Source organism: Uranotaenia lowii, unplaced genomic scaffold, assembly GCF_029784155.1.
Source record: "Uranotaenia lowii strain MFRU-FL unplaced genomic scaffold, ASM2978415v1 HiC_scaffold_694, whole genome shotgun sequence".
NCBI classification, from domain to species: Eukaryota; Metazoa; Arthropoda; class Insecta; order Diptera; family Culicidae; genus Uranotaenia; species Uranotaenia lowii.
This window is the reverse complement of record NW_026598638.1, coordinates 1,786-19,965: the sequence shown is the minus strand read 5'-3', so window position 1 is coordinate 19,965 and position 18,180 is coordinate 1,786. Positions and strand designations below refer to the sequence as shown.

At 42.8% G+C, this 18,180-nt stretch overlaps 1 protein-coding gene across 1 annotated transcript; it reads left to right on the top strand.

Annotated features, from left to right (window-relative positions):
- Positions 1-4,562: 4,562 nt before the first annotated feature.
- Positions 4,563-16,095, top strand: LOC129760634 (GTPase-activating protein-like). The gene is made up of 3 exons (XM_055758290.1): positions 4,563-4,585; positions 4,769-4,920; positions 4,977-16,095. The coding sequence occupies exons 1-3, from the start codon at positions 4,583-4,585 to the stop codon at positions 5,524-5,526; spliced, it is 705 nt and encodes a 234-aa protein (XP_055614265.1). The 5' UTR covers positions 4,563-4,582; the 3' UTR covers positions 5,527-16,095.
- The last annotated feature ends 2,085 nt before the right edge of the window (positions 16,096-18,180 follow it).

The following is an 18,180-nucleotide window of genomic DNA, read 5'->3' as shown; positions in this document are numbered from 1 at the left end:
TATCCAGAACATTTTATAGTGGGAAAGCTTCAGATCATCTGCATAGGCGAGTTTTGGACCGTCAAGTAGTAAAAGCGTGTCATTGAGCCACGCCTGATGTGGCAGGGAATCGTTTGGAACATGAGTTACCAAATCTTACAGAAAATTTAGGTCCAATGAGGTAAATGCGAAACCAATCTAATGAGGATCCGCAAATTCCCAGCCTTTCCAGCTTCGCAGTAGCTATTGCGTGGTTCAGCTTGTCAAAAGCAGCCGACAAATCAGTGTAAATGACATTGACTTGAAAACCAGCAGCAAAACTGTCTTGCATAAATACTGTAAAATGTCAATAAGTTCGTAGTCGTAGAGCGCTTGGGCATAAACCCATGTTGATCATAACAAATATATTGCTTGCAAATTGGGTCAAAGCGAACGTGTTTGAACAATTTAGCTACTGCACACAAAGTCGATATTCCTCTATAGATATTAATATCCCTTCTTTCCTATTCTGTAAACCGGGAGCATAAAAGCATTCTTCCACAACGACGGAAGGATAGCTCTGTCTAGCGATGCGTCACATATGTTTTTGGTAGGAATTACTAAATGAGGCATGAAGCGTTTCGAAAAAGATGATGGCCGTCGGGGCCCGGAGAAATAGAATTTGTCAGTTTAAAAGTCGCCTTCAGAATAGATTCTTCATCAAAAGAGATGTTGATCAAAAGGGTTTGATGGAACGTTTTTAGTTACACTAGCTTTTTGTTTTGAAAGATTGCATATATCGTGGTCCGACGAGGCCTTTTCGTCATCCAGAAACAAGTTAGTCAGTAATCCAGACTCTTTATTTTGTCGTGATGGAATCCCAACAGACCTCTAAAATGGCTTCGTCGTGCGATATTTAGCCGAGGCGGGCGTCGGTTTCGTATGATGTTCTACGGAGAGTTTTGGGCGCATCTTCACAATCACCAGATGATGGTCTGACTCGATGTTGGCGCCTCGACAGGATCTGACGTCGATTATGTCCGAGAAGCGCCGGTTGTCTATCAAAACGTGGTCGACTATTTATGATTGTGAGGTGGTATTGGAAAAATGTACTACGTACGGCCATTTGTTTAGAGGCGGCAAATGTATAAGTCTGAGGCCGTTTTCGTTGGTCTGGTGCGCGCTGAACCTGAACCCTAGCGTTAAAATTCCCGATGACGATCTAGATATCATGTATTGGGTAGTGGTCGTATTCAAGTCGGGCACAGACATACAGTGTTACCAGCAGAAGCTCGGCAGCATCCGAAAAATCCTGTTGATCTTCGATGAGTACAGTAATGCCTCGTTGAAGGCAGCATGTGTACTCAGTGATTTTAGGAGTTCATTTTCCGCTTCGTTGCGAATTCCCATTATTTGAAAAATCGAATGAAAAAAAAAAAACAAATTGTCTTTTTTTTTTATTTATGCCTCCATAACGAAATTTTTCGAGCATGTTTTATAAATATAATCATGCTAGGTTTTTTGGGAGTCTATATACGATTTGAAATCTGACGATGACTTTTGAAGGAAATTTTTTTTTCCATTTTTTTTTTTAATTTTTGTTGAGTAGTTTCTGGGTTTTGAACAAAATTTGCCCGGATATTGCCCGGATTTTTTGTCGTCAATTTTGAAATCAAATAGCCGGATTTTGCTGAAACAATTCTGGCAACCTTAAAGGGTGTGTCACATCAAATTGCATCACGGAAAAAACGCTGTAGAAATTCGCCCAGTAGACAGACCGATCCTTTTGAAAATTATTGACAGTAAAATAAAAACTATTAACCAACTTTTGGCATTTTCTTTTTATTCATACCTCGAGCCCAAGCCGTATGCTCGCACCTTCCTCTTTACCCCGTCCATAAGGTTCTGTAGAACGTAAGGTTATAGTTTTTTTTTAACAGAAATCCATTTCTCTTGAAGTCCGCCTCCGATTTGACAACTTTTGGGTTCATCCGGGGGGCGGCCTGCTTCATAATCGTCCAATATTTCTCTGTTGGGCGAAGCTCCGGCGCGTTGGACGGGTTCATTTCCTTTGGCACGAAGGTGACTCCGTTGGCTGCGTACCACTCCAACACGTCATTTAAATAGTGGCACGAAGCAAAATCCGGCCAGAAGATGGTCCTCGTGCTGCTCCAATAGCGGTAGTAAGCGCTTCTGTAGGAATTCCTTAAGCTAAACCTACCCGTTTACCGTGCCGGTCGTCACGAAGGGGGAGCTCCGCTTTCCGCAAGAGTAGATCGCTTGCCACACCATGTACTTTTTGGCATGACGTACGCTGAATTTGTCCTCTGCGGTGAAGAACAACAGGCCCGGCAGCGGACGAAAGTCCGCTTTGACGTAGGTTTCGTCGTCCATTACCAAGCAATGCGGCTTCATCAGCATTTCGGTGTACAGCTTCCGGGCTCGCGTTTTCCCCATCATGTTTTGCCTTTCGTCGCGGTTAGGAGCCTTCTGAACCTTGTATGTACGCAGGCCCTTCCGCTACTTGGTCCGCTGGACGAATGAACTTGACAAATTCGGCTTTTTGGCGACATCCCGGACCGATCTTCTCGGATCACGTCTAGACTGCTTAACTACGCGCTTGTGATCTTTTTCACTGACAGAGCATCCAATTTTGCCGTTCTTCACCTTCTGGTCGATGGTTAGGTATCGTTTTAGAACTCTGCTGACCGTGTATTGGACGGTTCCCAGCATCTTACCGATGTCCCGTTGTGACAACTCCGGAGTCTCGAAATGAGTGCGCAGGACGACATGTTTCCAAATCTACAAAAAATTGACAGTGAGGCATGGCCAATGTGATCTATACACTCTTATTTGATAATAAGCGAAAGCTGAAGATATAATTCCTGAAAATTAAATTTTTACAGCGTTTTTTTCGTGATGCAATTTGATGTGACACACGCTTTAGTCTATGTTAAGCTTGCCAGATATAAGGTTTTTATCCGGGTTTACCCGGATATTTAATACAAAATTTAGGAAACGTCCGGTTCGGCCCGGTTACCAGGATTCCATTGAAAAAAAAGCCAGTATTTTGCCCGGATTTATTCACTCTATTTGACAAACAAAGAAAAAAAAATCAAATTCTGTTGTAAACATTTTTAATTTATGCACCCAAAACGAAATTGTTTTTAGTAAGTTTAAAAAAAAATCATGAAAGGTTTTTTGGAAGCCTAGAAAACGATCAAACATCTGCTGATAAGTTTTAGAGATGATAAGTTTTTTTGATTTTTGTTGAGTGATTCCTCAATTTTGACTAAATTTTCCCAGATATTGCCAGGATTTTTTTTTCGACAATTATGAACTGAAATTCCCGGATTTTGACAGGTTTTTAGATAAAATAGCCCGGATTTATCCGACCCGGACACGTGCTAAAAAATTCTGACAACCTTATTATAAGTCATTCTAAGCATCAAAAAGGTATTGCAATTGAGGTCGTACATCGTGATGTTACCTCAAAATTCTTCCGGATAGTTGTCAACATTAAATTAATAATATACCATTTCCAGTTATGCATCAACCTTCAGATGTCCTAGTTAAGAGAAACCACTCTAGTGCGGTCCAGTCAGAATGCTGCTCTGTCATCCGCCGACATTCACTGTTCGATTGTAGATCACCTTATCTAGGTTTTCCAAGGTTTGAAGGTGTAAACCTAGAGCTCATCGGGAGGATCAAAAAAACTTACCTCTCAGAATCCCCATTTTTCGGTAGCGCGCGTCCCTCTTTCAACCACACGTCTCGTCGATTGTTTGTTTGTCTACACTGACAGATGGAGAGCGAGACGCGTGGGAAATCATCATCAACATCATCCCCCGAGACGCTAAGCAACCCTTCCGTCAAGCTTTGTTTCCACCACTCGCTCGTGCGAAATACAGATGTTTATGATGAAGCGATAACCCCCGGGACTGGCTGCCGTCTACTGCTCATGGCTGGCCACCCTCATCATTGAGGCGCTGAATGTGTTCGGTGGGTTTCATTCATAAAACTCATTCAGAACCCCTAGCAAATGTGCGCATGACCGACTACGAGGAATGTCTTAGTACCTATAATATGTATAAGAAAAAAGCTCTTGGCGAGAGCGTTTGGCCAAATTCAAAACTGAGACTTTGTTGTAACAACCATAAGAGGACCAACATTGTATCAAATCGCCAACACAACGAAACAACCTCCAGCCCAAGTCTGGGATTGGGGCTCGTGTGTTGGTGGAGCAACAACAAACTACCCCCCAAACGTGGCGGTCAGCAGCGACAAGCGGTTGAGATTAAAATTCATTCATTCATGGCTTCCACCGACGACGACGACCCATACACATCAGCACGCGAGTCTGCGAGAGGACGGAAAAGTGCATTCATTCAGCTTTTTTTTTGCTGTCTGTGTGCGCGGGCAGCCAGCCAGGTAACGGGTGGGTGGATGTAATTTGCTGCTTGCGTCGCGTTCATTCAATTCATGTGGGTTGATTGGATTTTGTTTATCACTGATAGACGAAAGAGAGAGAGTGAGCCAAACAGCGATAAGGGATTGCACTTTCAAATATAGGTTACCTTGCTCTAGCAAGGTGCATTTTGCATTTCAAATACTATTTTAGGACATGGTTCGGATTTTTTTTCCAAAAAAAATTTTACTTATAATTTTTGAATGATTGTTGACCTAATTGGCTTTAATGGTTATTCGGTGTAGTGACGTTTAAAAATGCAGTTGAAATTGAAAATTGAAAGCTTTTTTTTTAATAATTGTGATCCTAAACTTATGTTGGCTTTTTCTCTCGTATTTACAGATCGTGCGGAAGGATCGGCCCCTGTACGTCCAAACGGCCAACTGCGTGGAGGAAAAGGAATGGGTCGATCTGCTGAGCAAAATTTGCCAAAGCAACAAGGCTCGTCTGGAACACTTCCATCCCTGCGCCTACATCAACGGCATGTGGACCTGGTAAGTTTTTAATGGATCTTGGCTTCAATTAGACGATCTAATATTCCCCCAATCAGTTGCAGCGAAAACGACCAGTACGCGCCCGGATGCACGGCCGTCTCACCGAAACCATTCCAGATGGAGCTGGCCACGGCGCTGGACCCGGCCCGGGATCTGCAGCGGCTGCACTCGCTGATCATGATCAATTTCGCGAGCCTGGAGGAGCTGGACCCGGAACCCTTGAACGTGTCCTGCGACGATCCAGCCGCGGCCCGCAAAACCATCAAGAAGCTGAACGAGCTGGCTAACTCGCTGGAGCGAATCCATCGGAAGTACAAAACTATGCTGGCCCGGGAGATGCGATATGGGAGTCGGCAGGCCCCGATCGGCGACGACAACTATCTGCACACATCCCGGTTGATAGCGGCTGCCGCGGCCGCTTCCGGTGCCGGTGGTGGCGGCGGCGGTCATCCGTTTCACCATTCGGCCGTAGTTTCGGTGGTTAATCACCACAACAACCACCATCACCATCATCTGCAGCAGCAACACTATGACAAGTCACCGAACCCGTTCCACCGGAACCATCCGCTGCGGAGTTCGGACAATGAGCGATTCTCTCAGTGTTAAGTTTTACATCTTCGTTTTCCAATATTTTTTTTTGTATATCATGTTTTTATCGCCTAGTGTACTATTATTAACTTTATATTATTCATTTGTAATTTTTACTTTAAGTACCGTCACAATCCTTTCGCCGTATTTTGTACATTGTTGAGTATAGAATTAGGCTATTTATTTTTGTTTGTGTTACTCTCTCGATTAAGGGCAACGTTCTGTTTATTTTTTTTTTCTCGTGTATTAACCACCACCTCCAGGGACTGGCAAATGTAGGGATGGAATCGTGACTTAATTAATAAAATGCCAAAGTCAGTCCTCAACTTATGAGGACGATTACGATAACTCGAGTTGTGTAAATGGACCGAAACGTTTTTTTAAACGAGTTAGAAGTTCGATATTTTGAATGCACCAACCAGTATTTTTACTTATCAAGAAACTTGAATGATTAAGCTAGCAACGTAAATTTCAAAGGTCGCATGTTTTTTTCTAATCAGGGTAGTTTTCACAAAGCTGAGTTTTTTTTAAGTTTTATTAGTGACACTTTACCATCTTCGTGGCATTCGTGTCATGAAACAAAGCTGAGTGTTAAGTCGAAATTGATTTAGTCAGGCGCTATGACCAGCACTGAAAAATAGTGTTGGAAGTTGGAACTCAAAACATCAAGCAGTTGGTACAGTTTTGGTAGACTTTTTGCTCTTTTCAAAATTACCTTGTTCACAAATTTCAACGTTTTATTCCTTGGGTGGCAGAGTTGTGAAATCGTGAAGAATGTAAACATACCATCTCAAATTTTTGAACCAGGCAGCTACTTCCTAACTTTCTCCGGAACATTGAATATCTAAAGACCACCTTAACATGAGTCTCATAATCCATGAAAAGCGACAATACGATGTCGCCATCATCTCGATGTACACAGTCGTGTTTAACGATTCGGATCGTTATCGCTCTATACGGGATCGAATTGGACAATTTCAACTTTTAAGACGCTTTCCTGACATCAATCAGGGATTTTCGCCGTCTCGCCAACTATTTCCTGCGTAAGCGCACTGTACTCCGCGCTTTTGACAGTTGATGAGCCACGTCGGAGTTCGAGAATCGAGAATTCGGCGGATTTTCCTCACATCCTCTTCTAGGCCCACCAGCCTATCGCTCGTCCTCATCTGACAAAGAACATCGGCGTGGGTACCACTTGAGAGTTAAAGGAAAAACGTATGTTCTGATCAAAGTCTGAAGAACAAGTGAAAATTTATTTTCTGTTTATTATATCCATGGCTACTTAGGGTAGCCAATTATCCTAGACTACTTAGTTTCAACACTCCTCCCTAATTGGATACTCCTAACAGTTTCCGGAACGCTTCGAGTGTTTGCCTTGGTAGAACCTTCGTGAAGCCATCGGCCAGTTGCTGGTCGGACGGAATGTACTGCAACTTGACATCGCCGGTATTCAGGGTGTCCTTGACGAAACAATATCGTACGGCCACGTGCTTGGTTTTTGGGCCAAACAAATAGCGGATTGATTATCGCAGAAAATCTGGATCACGTGTTGAAGGTCAATCTCCTTCAAAAGTTGCCTTCACCAAAGTGCTTCTTGAATCGTACGAGACAGAGCAACGAATTCGGCCTCGCATGATGAAAGTGCTACGGATGCTTGATGTTTCACATTCCACGAAACGGATCCTCCAGCCGTGGTGAAAACGTACCCGGTGGTTGATTTTCTGGTAACCGGATCTCCTCCCCCATTCCGCGTCTATGTACAGTGAGGGGCAAAATAAAGTGTCCAAATTATTTTTTTTCAATTTCTTTTATTTTTCTGGTTAAAATTCAACGAAAACGCATCGTAATCATTTTTTAAATATTGTTTATCATGTTCTTTTCAATTTTGGTTAATGTTGCGCTGTTAAAAAAAAAAGTTTTCTGATAGAAAAAAACAGTTAATATTCCAAAAAAAAAAACAGGGGCAAAATAAAGTGTCCAGATCGGTACAGCTTCAAATTGATTCAAACTGAAGGCAAACAAGAACGATTTAATAATGGGTATGGCCTCCTTTGGCCTTCAACACCTCCTACAAGTGCTTCTGTATACTTTCAACAAGGTTGTGCAAGTGTTGTGGGTCGAGTTCCTCCCACGCATGCTCCATGGCATCAAAATAAGTATTTTTAATTTGTCACACCAGTCTTATCAATCAGAGCATAGGGGATGGCCCACAGATTTTCGATGGGGTTCAGATCAGGACTTTGTGGGGACCATTCAAGGGGTTTGATGCTGCAGAAACGGGAAAATGACTTCATCAGATTGGCCGTATGCTTCGGATCGTTGTTCTGCTGTAAAACGAAGCGCTCTTAGAGGCCCGTCTTGATGAGGGATACCTCGAGGTTTTCCCGCAGGATATTGGAATATGACTCAGCTGTCATGATTCCGTCAATTTTTACCAAATTGCCCACCCCACCCCAAGGAAAGCACCCCCACACCATCACGTCACCCCCTCCGTGCTTGACTGTTCCTGGGATATGGCGATCTTGGAGCTCCTCACCCGACTTGCGCCACACATGATCCCGTTTCTTCCGGTTGAATAGCTCGAATTTGGATTCGTCGGCCCACAACAATGTTTTCCAGTACTCGAGCCGTTTATCGGCGTGTTCCTTGACGAACTTGAGCCGCTTAGCCTTGTTCACCTGGCTGATGAAAAACCTTCTCACTGCGATCTTTCTATGGTACTCCTTTGCATGGATGCGGCGGCGGATAGTACAACGCAATACCGAAAATTGGAGCTCTTCCTGTATCTGCCGGATCGTTATTATCGCGTTTTTCTTCACTTCAAGAATGAATTTCTTGTCCGTTCTGGAATCTGTCTTGGGCTTCAGTCCTCTTCCTGGGCGATCCATCTCCTATCCGAACGTTTTCTTCTTCTTCATGATTTTTGATACCGCTGTCTTGCTGATTTCGTGGGGCTTGGCCACTTCCCGGTGCGTTTGACCGTTATTCACATCACGAGCAACCAGTTTCCGGATGGACAACGGAATGGAAGCAGAAATTTAGGCGTTCTCCATATTTCACAACTTATTCGAATATAGACACCTGTTTGAATACTCCAGAGCCAGGCCAGTTGTTCATAAAACGTCAAAATACACAAAACAAACAAATTCGAGGGGCCTCGCGATGGAAACTTATCGAAATTATATTGATTTTTGAGTTGGACACTTTATTTTGCCCATTTTCTTTTTGGAATATTAATTGTTTTTTTCTCTATCAGAAATACTTTCTTTTTTAAACAGCGCAACGTTAACAAAAATTAAAAAGAACATAATAAACAATATTCTAAAAATGATTACGATATGTTTTCGGTGAATGTTAACCAGAAAAATAAAAGTTATGATAAAAAAATAATTTGGACACTTTATTTTGCCCCTCACTGTATCTACAAATCTCCGGTTTTGTGTTTTTGCTGTATTCCAGTTTGTGACCTTTGGTTCCTTTCAGGTATCGCATGTTCCTCTTGAGGGAGGCCGTCACGGCGACGACACGGATTGCCGCTGAACTGGCTAACCTTGTTCACCGCCAATGAGATGTCTGGACGAGTTGCTTGGGACAAGTAGTTCAAAAAACCCACTGCTTCCTTGGACGGTACATTTCGCATTCCATCGAGCTCCTCCGCTGTTGTCGCATCCAATTTGTCGCCAGGATCAGCTTGCCAGGGTTGCCACAGGTTTGCAATCCCCTAGATGAAACCGCTTCAGCATCTTTTCAATGTAACGCTCTTGGTCCAGACTCAATTTATCCGCATTCCGATCACGGTTGATTCGCAGCCCTAGACACAGCTGCGCCTGCCCCAGGTCCTTGAACTCGAAACGACTTTGCAAGTAATCCTTGAGCTCCTTCAATAGTGCGTTGTCGTTGGTGTAGAACAGGAGGTCATCAACGTACACCGTAACGAACATCATCTTGCCTTACTGGATCTTAAAGTAGAGACAGGAATCAACTTTGGATCGGACCAATCCTAACTGCCGCATCGTTTCATCTAGGTACTGGTTCCATATTCTACTGGATTGCTTCAATCCATACATAGCCTTTCTAAGTTTGCAAACTTTCGTTGAATTCTTCACGAAGCCCTCCGGCTGCTCCTAGAAGATGGTTTCATCCTTCAAGTCGGATTGAAGGAAAGCCGACACAGCATCCATATGATGGACCTCGAAATTGTGCTTTGCTGCTAACGCCAACAGATACCGCACAGTAGAGTAACGAACCACTGGCGAGTACACCTCATGAAAGTCGAAACCCGGCATCTGCGAGCAACCTTTGATGACCAACCTGGCTTGGTATCTGGACACCTCGCCATCCGCACCACGCTTGATTTTGTAAATCCACTTATTGCGGATCACCTTTCTTCCTTCTGGCAAGTCGCAAAGCTCCCACGTCTGGTTGGTTTCCAGAGCCTTGATTTCCTCATGCATCGCTTGCATCGAACCAACACTGATCTGTAAGTGGGTGGAAACATTATCACCAACGGCAGTCGAACTATAACAAACAAAATTCGAATACTGCTTGGGAAATGGCGCTCCCTACAGCTGCGCCTCGCCAATTGCTGTTCACCAGCCAGCTGATTTAATTGCGGCGGTAGAGCAGTGCTGGACCCGGGATCAGGCTTGTAATTGGTCACCATCGTTTGAATTTTTCCGGAGACAACCACCACACATCGTTCGTGACAATCGTGGAGAGCGCAATCGTTTGATCGGAGAGCAAAAATTGTCTAACGAAATTTTGATCTTTTTTTGTGGTTAGTCGTTTGACTGTCATCCCTCTTGCGTAGATAATCGAGATAATCATTCCACATTGTTCGACCAACACATCCAAACATCACCCGGCGCTGCAGAATGACGAATTTTTTTTTCAACAGGAGGGAGTGAATAGAAAAGATTGCATTTGCTTATTGAGTCTGTAAGTTCTGCTGCCTGAAAGAGATAGGCGATGTCGTAAACTGTCGGGAATGATGGTCGTTTGACCATCAAATTATCCCTCTCGTGTACCAAGGCACGAAATTTCGTTTGACAATCACACAAAGAAGAATGAATGTCGTTTCGTTTGATGGTAGTCGACTGTTCGGCAAGTTTTCGGTCGCATTCGTTTGATGGCACGAACAATGATACTGATAAAAGCAGGCTGTGCGACTGTCAGAGAAAATGTCGATGGTTTACAAGTCTGCCCGGGATCGACGATTTCATCATCGTTTGGGCCATTTCCAATTTTTCGAACTTGAGCATCGTTTATCGTCGGTTCATTCGTGTCGAACCAACTGTGGAGCTCCATGAAGTTCACATAGTCGTTTTGCGGAACCATCATCGACTGCTTGCCTTCGTCGATGAACAACACGTTTCGACTTATATCGATGTTGTTAGATTTGGGATTGAAAACTCGGTACCCCTTCGAATGTTCAGCGTAGCCCACAAAAATGCCTTCGATTGATTTTGGGTCAAACTTCTTCCTCTTCTGGTTACATGGATCATGGCCTTTGATCCAAAAACTTTCAAATGTCTCAATACCGGTTTCTTGCTCGTCCACGCTTCCTCAGGAGTCATCGATTCCAGTTGACTCGCAGGACTTCGGTTGACCAAGTATGCCGCGGTACACCAATGTCCTGGCCTTCTCGACGAGTGTTCGGATCATCCGCTCGGAAACTTCATATTGCTCTGGAGTGTTGTTCAGCAATCGTTTCATCGCCTCGTTGACATATTCGGTTCCATTATCCGTTTGCAAAATCTTCAAGGATCGTCCCGTTTGTCGCTCAATCATCGATTTAAATTTCTGAAAAACGTTGACTACCTCAGCCTTCGATTTCAGGAAATAGTCAAATACTTTCCGGCTTGAATCGTCCACAAAAACCACGAAATATCGACAACCGCCGATGGATTGTTTCTCTATTGGTCCGCACACGTCCGAGTGGACCAAATCCAGCAACCCTTCGGACCTGCCACCGCTTGAAGAAAAATTTTCGCGCGCATGCTTGCCTTTTGCGCACTCCACTCAGTCGAAATGGTTTTGTTTGAAATTAAAACCGCTCACCATGCCTTCGAGCTTCCGCATACCATTCTGATTCAGATGATCAAGCCGTCGGTGTCAGATGATTGCATCAGTTGTTAAAAACGACATCTCACCACCATGCTTGCAAGCCACCGCGTCTTCCCAGTATGCTACTCTGGGTCCATTGGTGCAATTGGTCGACGCTAGACACTATGTACCCCAACGCCATAAAGTCCACCTGGGGCATCTGTCCATAATTCCCACCCGGACCAGCAACGAAGGCTGTGCCCGAGATGGGAGACCAAGTCTTTGCTTGAGCGCTCATCGGCTTAAATACTCAATTTCAAGTCAAAACTCCAGCATATATACCCTGCCTCTTGTTACGATTCAAGACTAAGGACCTCTCCTTTGACGACTCGAGGTCCGGCCTTTACTCGTAACTCGAGGCCTCTAAAGACTCGCGATCTTGGCTCCGCTTGGTTTGGCTCGAAGCCCTCTCCGATTTGCCCGTCCGTGTGCCGAATCGAGAGCAGCTTATCCTGGACACGCACCTGTCACAGCAAACGAAAGTACTCGGATGATTCCCGGCGAAGACATCATCCTACGTCAACTCGAATGACTCACCCGCCGACATCGTGAAGTCATTCTATCCGAGAGTATTCCGCGGCGTGAATACTCTTCTCCCTACGAGTTCGACTGCGAAGAAGGTCTTGTCTTATCTCCGCAGCTTCCGTCGTAAAGGGCGCGTTCTACTTGGATACTCCGCGGACTGATGCTGATTCCAACTCCTCTGCAGGGCAGTCATGATCCGGGTGTACCCATCGCTGACCACGCGCCAAGAATTGGCATCCTCACGCACGTGTTGCTTTGGTGTCTCTACTGTGTCACCGCAGGTCGGGCAGAATGGCGAGGCCATGTGTCCAAACTGATGATGGTACTGCATGGAGCATCCGTGACCAGTCAAGAACTGTGTTATGCAGAAATCTACCTCTCCATGTCTTGGATCCATCCAAAATCCGACGTTAGGGATCAAGCGATGGGTCCACCGACGGCGTTCCGAGCTGTCTCACTGGTGCTGCCAGCTGGACATCGAGGCCTCTCTGGCATGTTTCCAAAAATCGGGCATGTGCCTGTGCTCGTTGCAGAAGATATCTCATGCGCATCCAACTTTCCAACTTCTCAATCGCTACTGTGGCGAGTAACTGGACGGACCTCTTCGGTTGATGGGCCCGATGCCAGGAGAACCACGTCGTCGGGGAATCCCACAAGTCTCACTCCCGTGGGGAGACGCAGTCTCAGCAGTTCGTCGTAGATAATGTTCCACAATACCGGGCCAAGTATCGATCCTTGTGGAACCCCTGCCGTGACACTCACTGTTTCCAGTCCCTCGTTGGTCATATACTGTATTTGGCGGTTACGGGTGCAACACTCCACCATCCTACAGGTATATGCCGGAATCGATGACGCAATCGCTGCCCAACTGACGCTGTTGAAGGCGTTCTTCACGTCCAGGGTGACACTACGCAAAACCGGTCTCCTCTCCTCTTCTTCAGTCTGGCTTCGTCTGCCCCTTCGATGACACGTCGAATGGCATCCACCGTACTGCGACCTTTCCGAAACCCGAAATGCTTATCGGATTGGTCGTTCGTACTTTCGGTGTAGAGCTCTGGACCACCTTTTCAAGCACCTTTCCCGCAGTATCCAGGAGACATATCGGGCGATATGCTGATGGGTCACCTGATGGCTTGCCCTGTTTTGGCGCACCTCCGCTCCGCGGCTTGGCCATGACAATCCTGTAAGAATCGCCCCAGGAGTTGTCATTGGTGTCCTCGCAGAGTTGCCAGATTCGTGCCTATTTGCTCGCCTTGATTGCCCTGCAGATGTTGTAGTCTGTTTGGACATGGTCGTTTAGCTTTCTTCTAGTGAGCCTCGGTGTATGCAGCATTAGCTTACGCTCGCAAGCTTGTTGCCTTGCAAACTGTTCGAAGATAGCAATGACGCCACTTTTTTTACATTCAAACGAGTTGTTTACTCGTGTTAGTAGCCTTCCTTGTCTTTTTTTTACCGTGTTCGAAGCTTCATGCCAAATCACCATCCTAGAATTATTCCGGTCTGCCATGGCTCTTAGTTTTCGGTCCAATGTTCCAATTTTACGCGATCCACCGAAAAAGTGTCCAGAACGTTTAAGCACGGTATTCACAGTCGATCTTTCTTCCTGACCATGTTAGGTTTTTAACGTGACCATTTTCTCGTCTCACTTTGCAGAGAATGTTGAGCGCTGTAAGAGCCATTTTAAGCCATGTTATAGTTATTTGAAATTTGATTTTTTTTTTTGCCTTTTGTTCTACCGTAACCTTGTAGATGAAGACGGTTTACTTGGATGATTTCACAACAAAGAGAGAAAGCCTAAACTTGGAAATAAAAACAATGGAATGAATAGTTTTGAAAATGGGTATTTTTTATGCTTATAATCTTGATTGGGTGAAAAAAAAATTTTAATTAATTCGAACTCCTCATTTGCCAGTTTCGTGTTCCTCTTTTGTGTAAATAGTGCAAGTTTTTGAGTTATCGAGCTACAACTGAAAACAGGTACACTTTTTCAATGCACATGCAAGGCATCGACAAAGTTTCGGTTTGAGTTTATCGTAGGATTCGTTATTTTCGTGTGAATGATTGGGTACAGAAAGCTGATAAATAGAACCGTTCACAAATAAAATGGTTTAAATATTTATAAGCATAGGTATACTATGTAAATGTATAAAGAATAGTGAGACATTTTCGTCCTTCGATTCTATGTAATATAACGTTCGTCAAACTGTTCCAGCTATTACAAATAAAAACAAATTCTATAACAAAACCAGAACTAACACCAAACTCTTCGATGGGTACCCCCTTTTATAATATTTATATATATAGAGGTATTGTACTTTTTTTTCTAAATGTGGTAGGATATAACCAAATTTACGTAATCTCAATCAAACAACCAAATACGGAGCGAAGATAAAAAAAAACATCAAGGGTATCACAGAGACGGAGAATAAACTCATACCAATCGAACAGTGGAAAGGAAGCTAGTTTACGCACAAAAAACTTCTCAAAAACCTTTTTGCTGTGAGCAAAAATTCTATGTGAACAGCTGTACAAAGATTCGTTAGCAAAAACTGACTTTTAAAGCGTTGTGTGTGGGATTTTAGCCCCCCCTTTATGGTTGTCTCTTCTACTATTTAAATCTTTTAAGGATGTTGAATTGGTCTCTCCTCCTCCAGAGATTAGAGAGTTTAAACAATAGTTCATATTTCAATAACAACGTGTATTAATCGCAAACATCTACTGCAAAGTAGGTGATAAAGGTTGAATGAACAAAATGACTTGGAAATGAGCTTGCTCTGAGCTATTTTTTTAAACTTACAACACGTAAATGAAAAACCAATGCGAGACAAGAGTGATGTGCAACACTCAAAGCTAATGACTACTTCCATTATAACTAATTACTAAATAGTTAGCAGGAAAGAACGAATCAATGTGAAAACGAAACTAGAAAAAATCTTCGATTGAAAATGAAAAGGGTGCCACGTTGAACCACACTTCATGCTAACGAAAGGTTTTGATTTTAGATTTACTTTTATTTCGAATCGATATCATCATTCAGTTTCCAAATTCTAAATTTTTTTGAAAAGGAAAACATGCAAAATAAGTCAATTTGAAAAAAAAAGTCCAAATTAAAACTTCATCTGTGTTACAAATTGCAACACAAGGCAGCTACTGTAAATATGATATCGATTCGAGCAGTATTTTCACGACGTAAAAACTGACTGGCAACCGAACAAACACTTTTGCTTGGAGTTTAAGTGCTGAGTAGAATCTTCCCAAAAAAAAAACCAGGTGCGTTAGTCCCTTCAGCATTTTCGAAGAAGTTGAAATTCGCCAATCGCAGATTCAATATTTGAGTCGCGAAGCGAGATGCCGAACGTTTAATAATACAAACTTACATTAACAACTCGTTAATTCTAACATCTAAAGAACAACAAAACTCTAGAGAATACTTATAAAACTCTTTTACAAAAAAAATGGCAAGAAGCTAGAAACAGAATCAGAGAGAAATACCAACAAAAGGACTTGATTGAGAGAAAAGATTCCCTATATGAAATTGAATTCAAAATGTGCACTGCTGAGACGAGAGTAAAACTACTGTGTAAAATTTTGTAGAGATCATAAGAGTGACGTTTTTTATTATTATTTAAATTTAACTGTAACCGCGACATAAAAGAAAACTAAATTAAAAACTTAATCCATCCCGCTCGGGGAGGGGAGAACACACACATACACAAAACGGAGAAAAAATAAATTCATCAAAATTTACAACAAAAAGTAAAAAAAAACCTTTTTCCAGAATACGAAAAAAAGTCTGTATGATACATACGGGAATCATAATCTACCCCTCTTCCTTATTGTGAAACAAAGAGAGAAAAGCAAAAAGAAAAACTCATATTAAGAAGAAGCAGAGTTAAGGTTAAATGTTTATTTATGAATAAAACTAGACAGAGGTTGGAAATCGTTAGAAACTAATAATGCACTCGAAGGTATCCTTTCTTATCCGAAATCCCTACAGTCAGTTTCCGGGTTTTTTTCCAAGTCATGTTCAGTTGGCGTTAATCTTGCTTACACTCCCGGCCAAAAGCTTTGTTATAAATAAACTTATCAGATGAGCAATACGCAAGTTTTAGAAGACTTTTGGCCTTAGCCAAACAAAGGCCAACAAAGTAGTTGAAACGAGCCTTGAAATCCAGGCGATCGTCAGAATTCACACCAAGGGTAGAACAATTTCACGTCTTCGGCATACGCATTTGGCATTTTAGTCCACCGAGAAGCAGCAGCACGTCGATGAAATATATCAGGAATACTATCAATCCTAGATGACTTCTCTAAGGCACGCCAGAGGAGACTGAGAACTAACTGGAGAAACAGTAACTCATACGAGAGATCCTCCCGAAATGCACAAACGAAGTAGGTAAAGGTCAGCTAGAACGTTATGCTTGCAATACACAAATTCGAAAAGTTTTGCTGTCGTACACGAAGCTGAGATTCCCCGGTATGTAGGTACTGACCACTCCCTTACTTCCTTATCCTCCCTTTTTCGTGAACCGGAAATATGTTAGTTTTTTTCCAAGACACAGTGGTTTAAAACTCGAAAACTTGGCCATGGGCTAATTATTTGTAGGCTTTGATGTCCATATAGCTTGATGCTGCGTTCTATGATGTTTCCTGAAAATGCGCATTTTTTTCAGTTTGTTTTTTGATCAAATAACCTAGACATTTTTTTCTATTTCTTGCATTTATCATCTAATCACAGTGATATTCTCAGAGAAGTTGTAGGCCGGCTTTAGCAATTCCAATTCAACAACGAAGCGAGTATTGGAAACTCGGCCTCTTGAGTCATCAGGAAGCAAGGAACTCATGAGAGTTAGAGATAGACATTCCCACAGCAAATTGTGTTAGATTCATGCTTGAAGGGGAAATATTCATGAGGCCGTGGATCACTGGTTCTGGGTCAGTATACATCCCAAGCAACCAAAAGTCTCGTTAAAAAGGTCGAACACAGCTTAATCAGCGTAATCAATGTGCTGAAGTTCCTTTTATTCAGCCCAAATTTTAAGTTCTTATTGAAACTTTGAAGTTCCATTACAGATTTGAACGACCTTCTATTCAGCCCACAAGTAAACGTTTAATCAGCGAAAATAAAAAAATAGTTCTCCTCTTCTCTCTTACTTTGGTCACCACCAACCAGCCCATGTGGTGCTGCCGGTTTCTCGGCATCCATCTTTATTCCTCCCATCACCTCCCTCAATTGATCTTACTTAATTGCTTTTTTTTAACTTTGTTCGATACATGCCAGCACGCACGCCAGTTCTGCTACACAATTATTTGATTCGCTTACTCAAGCAATCAAACCAAATTAGTCCTGGTATCCGATTTGAACCCGATCCTCCGAGATGATAGCCAAACATGCTGCCACGACGCCACGCCTAGATGTTGCCTTGCCGGTAGCTAAAATTCGAAGTGGTTATAAGCTTCCTAGAATACCCGCAAAGACAGCCAGCGGCCAGCAGCAAAGACGCATGTTGATTATTACTAAGAAACATTACGAAACGGCATATAAATCAATCATCCCTTAAAAAAATGTCGGTTAAAAAAATGGAATTCCATGTTTATAACCGTTAAGCATAAAATTATACAAATTCTTGATTTCATCTTGATATTTTATTAATGAATTGCTTCAACTGACTTTCAATGTGTGATAAATTCGTGGTAAGTAAATACAGTTTGACGAAATTTTATAAAGTCAAAATATTTACTCTTTTCAAAAACAGTCATTGGTGAGATAGCTTTTAGTTGTTCCGAGTTGAAGTTTCAATGTAAATTATACATTTCAACAATTTCCAAGCTCCAAAAAAATGTTTTATTTATTTTATGCCCTTTTGTGATGTTCGTTCACATTTCATATTCATGAAATGGCGGACATGTCTCAAAAAAGGCTCTTTGAGGAACTTTTTAGAACTTCGAGTCCATAGAAGGCTATTTGAGACCCAATTTGTAACTTTTATTCTGAATGATGCGATTGACATGTCACAAAAAAGGCTATCTGAGGAACTTCTT